General features: G+C 45.6%; 1 protein-coding gene across 1 annotated transcript; it reads left to right on the top strand.

The window, feature by feature from the left end:
• Nucleotides 1–561: 561 nt before the first annotated feature.
• IL6 (interleukin 6) lies at nt 562–4,885 on the top strand. Its single transcript, XM_059932850.1, has 5 exons — nt 562–686; nt 855–1,030; nt 2,128–2,241; nt 3,078–3,224; nt 4,508–4,885. Exons 1-5 carry the CDS (start codon nt 581–583, stop codon nt 4,676–4,678), a joined length of 714 nt encoding a protein of 237 aa, XP_059788833.1. The 5' UTR covers nt 562–580; the 3' UTR covers nt 4,679–4,885.
• The last annotated feature ends 516 nt before the right edge of the window (nt 4,886–5,401 follow it).

Genomic DNA, 5,401 nt, shown 5'->3' on the forward strand with positions numbered 1-5,401 from the left:
GCGACTAGTGCACGAGATTTGGGGGCGGTCAGGCGGTTCTGCAACAGCTGGTCACGGCGAGAGCCCGGAAAAAAAAAGTACTGCAGAGGGCTCGCAGTATCTTATTTGTAACCCCAGGCCGGTGGGCTGTGGGGTGGTCTGAGGAAACTCAACTCAGGTTTTTTACAAATACCAATAAACTGCAATACTAAATCCCAGCCAGTTAATCTGGTAATTAAAGTATTTTTTAACCATAGTCAGCCTTAGCACCCCCCCTACCCCCGCCACAAAACTTCGTGCATGATTTCAGCTTTACTTTCCTTCTCAAGACATGCCAATGTGCTGAGTCACTAAAAGAAAAAAAAAAAAAAAACACAAAGTAAAGGAAGGGTGATCCAGCTTCTGAGGACTAGCCTTGGTAATGACTTTTTTCCCCTGGTTGTGATTCCTGTGATGCTAAAGGACGTCACATTGCACAATCTTAATAAGGTTTCCAATCAGCCCCACCCGCTCTGGTCCCACCCCCATCCTCCAACAAAGATTTATCAAATGTGGGATTTTCCCATGAGTCTCAATATTAGAGTTTCAACCCCCAATAAATATGAGACCAGGGATGTCTGAGGTTCAGTCTGCCCTCGAGCCCACCAGGAACGAAAGAGAGCTCCATTTGCCTTCCAGGAACCCAGCTATGAACTCCCTCTCCACAAGTAAGTGAAGGAAATCCCTCGCCCTGGAACTGGCTGGCAGCCGTGCTGGGCCAGGGAGGCGGTGTGTATCCGCTGCCGTGAGGGCTGGCGGGCGGCCAGCAGCCAGAAGCACAGCTCCCCCAGCGGTGCGGTCTGCTCACTGGCTGCTCTCCCTTCCCTCCGGCACAGTCGCCTTCTCCCTGGGGCTGCTCCTGGTGATGACTACTGCTTTCCCTACCCCGGGACCCCTGGGCGAAGATTTCAAAGATGATACCACTTCAGGCAGACTACTCCTCACCTCTCCAGACAGAACTGAAGCTCTCATTAAGTACATCCTCGGCAAAATCTCTGCAATGAGAAAGGAGGTAGGTAGGCTCGCCTGAGGGTGATGGAGGGCCTGTGTGAGCATCTATCCTTGGATGTGGATGGGGGCTCCTGCACTGGGAGGTCTTTGCTGGGTTTGGAGGCAATTTAGGTTTGAAGCCAAAGGGGCAGACTGTGTCCTGTAATTTCTCCTCTGCTGCTGGTCCCAGGTAGTTCCTTTTCCTCTTGGAGAATCTACAGTGGGGCTGGGATCCATGCTCCCTGGCCCATTCTCAGCTCCACACTTGGTGTGAGCTGAAGGTCACACTGCCTCTCAGGATTTCCTTTTCCATAACCAAACAATAAGGTCTGTCAATCTTTTTCGTGTTTCAGACTTCGGGAGGATTAAAAATCACCACCTGAAATGACTGTTCAGCTTCTCAGTACAGTCACAGTTCTTTTAGGTGACGCCAGCTCAGTGGTTAGGGATTCCCCAAAGTCATTCTGGCATATAAAATGCATACCTGATAGCCCACTGAAGTGGCAAAATCGTAGGTACGTTAAAGCAGCTCCCAAGCTTTAAATGTAAGGTAGTTTGGCTCTGCTTTGGTAGAAAGGGAAGAATACTGGAGAAGGGATTGGGAGCCCCAAATCTAGTTCTGGTTCTCCTGAACAAGCTTTGTGATCTGGGGCAAATTCTCTACCACCTATGGGCCCCATCTGTAAAATTAGGGAATTGGACTAGATGATCTGAAAGGTCCTTCCAGCTGGGACATTCTATGGCTCAAATTATATTCACCCAATTATCATCAAAATTCCTGTTGTTTATTAAGTACCTACTATGTGCCAGGCACTTTATATAAATACTATGTCTTATCCTCACAATAAACTTCCAGGGGAGGTATTTCATTATCCCCAACTTGGAGAGATAGGGACACTGAGACTTGGAACAGGTCATAAACGTGAAGTCACAGGTGAGGCTAGAATTGAAGCCAAGTGTGCTCATCTCCTGTAGACCTTGCTTGCCTGGAGGCTAATGGATTGTGACTTCACTTTTCTTAGAGAACTTCCTGGCCATGAGGGCCAGAGGGCATCAGCCCTCTAGTGGTGTTTGCTTTAGGGGCACTTATACGATAACGGTTCTGATATTCTTTCCCAGATGTGTGAGAAGTATGACAAGTGTGAAAACAGCAAGGAGGCACTGGCAGAAAACAACCTGAACCTTCCAAAAATGGCAGAAAAAGACGGATGCTTCCAATCTGGGTTCAATCAGGTATGAACGCAGTACGTTCACTTTTAGCTACTCTTTAGTAAAAAGTTCTCCCGCTTGCATGCAGTGTCTGTATACATATAGACCAGGCAGGCAATAAAGAAGGGGATAAATGTGAAGCGCATCATGTAAACCTCATGAGGAGGCCAACTTAAATGCTATTAAAGGCAACTTATTTTTGAACGACTTGGTCAGAGATAGCCCCTCTGTGCTGGAATTTTCACAACAGTCAAATGTTAGGAAACCCCACAGGTTTAGCTAGTTCATCCTGGGGAAGTTGGTCCAGGGACCTTTCTCCTCTTTGGCTGCCCTTGGCAGGATCCAGGCCTGCCCTCCCTGCTGAGGTCATTCTCTATACCCTTCTCCTGCCAGACAGTAACATAACCTCCACTGACTTCTGATTATTTCGTAAAAGGAGGTTTCAGCCCTTTTATTTCATAAAAGGAGCTTTCCGCCCGACATTGACAAGGGCAGGAGTGCAGCCAGAGGGAAGAGCATTATGGAGAGAATCAGAGGAAGGTCCCTTGCCACAATCTAGCATCTACTGGGCTTTGGGGAAAATGAAGTGGTGCCTCTCACTGTCCAGATATTAAATGGGGCAGCTGATGCTGTCCTTAAACAACAGGTCTCAAAACATGAGACGTGATGCTTTGAGCATCCAAGTGTGATCCTGGAGCACTGCAGCTTCAGCATCATGTCTCAAAACATGATGCTTAAGAAGTACTTGAAGTTCCCTGGAGGGGCAGATGGAGAAGTTACTGAATTAGAGCAATTTTAACTTTTAAAATGGATTATGTCTTCCTAGCAATAACCAATTTTCCCACCATCTTTCCTCTTAGGAGACTTGCTTGATGAGAGTCACTACCGGTCTTCTGGAGTATCAGATATACCTGGACTACCTCCAGAACGAGTATGAGGGCGATAAGGGAAGCATCGAGGCTGTGCAGATTAGTATCAAAGCACTGGTCCAGATCCTGAGGCAAAAGGTGGGTGTCTTCTCATCCCCTCACTTGGCTCAAAGAAAGCAGCCTAGACAACTCGGCAGTGCAGAGCCAGTTCAAAAGAGATGGCCGTGTGTGAAGGAAAGGATCTGAGAAATATTTCCTGATAGTTAAAACTTTTTCTTTTTGCTCTCTTCTGCAAAAGACATCAATGACTGTATTTAAAACTCTGTTAAATGGGGAGGGTTTTAACATCAACTTCTAAAAGCTTAAGAAATAAGAAAAAAATACCTGTAGAGGCAGAAGGAAGCACATTCAACCTCACATAGTGATCCACAGAACAGAGCAAAGAGCACAAAAATTATTTTAATATTGCCAATTGACATTCGTGTTACTATGGTAGATTCAACTCCTTTCCCTTACTCTTTTGCCAAAGAGTTAATGCAGAGAAATGGCTAAAGGCTGAAAGAGGAGGTACCAAGAGCTTTGGTCACTACCAGCTAGCCATTCAAATGCCACATGGTGGAGGCCTGATGGCACAATTTGTGGATGAGCCAAAGCGCAAAGAGAAGGGCCCTGGACGGAGAAGCAGGCACATGGGTGCTACTCCTGCCTCTGCCCTTTCTAAACCAGGGCTAAACCAGGTTGCCCTAAACCGGGGCTTCTCCCACTTTAAGGTGCACACGAGCTTCCTGGAGGATCTTGTTAAACGGCGGAGTCTGATTCAGCAGGTCTGGGGTGAGACCTGAGACTCACATTCCTAACAAGCTTCTGGTGACGCTGAGGCTGCAGTGCTCCAGGATCACACTTGGAGGTGCAAGGCCTTCCACAGTTACTTAGCTCCATGTGAGCGGGTCCACTGAAAGGTGCTGCCCAGTCCTCTTCACGCCCTCAGAGCAGTGGACTCTTAACAGATGCGGGATGAACGGGTGAGAGCAAAACCAGAGAAAAGTACTAGAGTTCCCTGAAGAACCCATTAAAATGCCTTTAACTAAAAGTTCTTCATTTATCTATTGAATTCCGACTATGTGCCAGGCACTGTTTAGGATAACAGAAGACAAGTAAGATACCATGGCTACCCATGGAATGCTTATGGTCTAACGGAGACAGAGCAGCAAAAAGATTAGAGCTCAGCTGCTGTGAGCGGGTCCTAAGCTCTGTGGGCTCAGAGGAGAGGCACCTCCCCCTGTCTGGGCGAGTCAAGGCAGGTGGCCCCAATCCGCTCCTTCACCCCAATTTGAACATCTTCCCACAGGCCAGAGTATCTCTCCACTGCAAAAGATTTGTTCAGTATTTAAACAATTCCTTTTGTTTTCTGTCCCCCTCAGGTAAAGAATCCAGATGAAGTAACCACCCCTGACCCAACTACAAATGCCAGCCTGCTGAATAATCTGCAGTCACAGAACGATGACTGGATGAAGAACACAAAGATTATCCTCATCCTGCGAAGCCTTGAGAATTTCCTGCAGTTCAGCCTGAGGGCTATTCGGATAAAGTAGCTGGGGCACCTAAGATTGCTGTAGTTCATGGGCATTCCCTCCTCTTGTCAGAAACCTGTCCACTGGGCACATAACTTATGTTGTTCTCTATGAAGAACTAAAAGTATGAGCGTTAGGACACTATTTTAATTATTTTTAATTTATTGATATTTAAATATGTGATATCGAGTTAATTTATATAAGTGATAGATATTTATATTTTTATGAAGTGCCTCTTGAAATATTTTATGTACTTGTTTTGAAAAAGTAACATAAAAATGGCTATGCGGCTTGAATATCCTTGTTGTTTCGGAGCCAGATCATTTCTTGGAATGTGTAGGCTTACCTCAAAAAAAATACTAACTTATACATATTTTTAAAAGAAATATTTATATTGTATTTATATAATGTTTAAGTTGTTTTTATACCAATAAAGGCCTTTTTAAAAAAAATTAGCAACTAAACCTCTGTGTGTCCTGTGAAGCTTACTATAAACTAGTTTCCATCGCTACCACCACCACTAAAAAAAAAGGTGCAGTCACCTGGAGAAAGATATGATTGAACACCTCCTGAATGTCAGGCACCAAGCTAAATGTGTTGCATGCATCATATTTAATCCTTGCATTTGCATACTTTTTTCTGGATGTGGGAGAGTGATTCCCTCAATCACCAGCTGGAAGGTAAACCACAGATTTGAAATCCAGGTCTACCTGCCTCCAGGCTCCCTACTCTTAAACTTTAGGT

The sequence above is a fragment of the Balaenoptera ricei genome, chromosome 9, assembly GCF_028023285.1.
Source record: "Balaenoptera ricei isolate mBalRic1 chromosome 9, mBalRic1.hap2, whole genome shotgun sequence".
NCBI classification, from domain to species: Eukaryota; Metazoa; Chordata; class Mammalia; order Artiodactyla; family Balaenopteridae; genus Balaenoptera; species Balaenoptera ricei.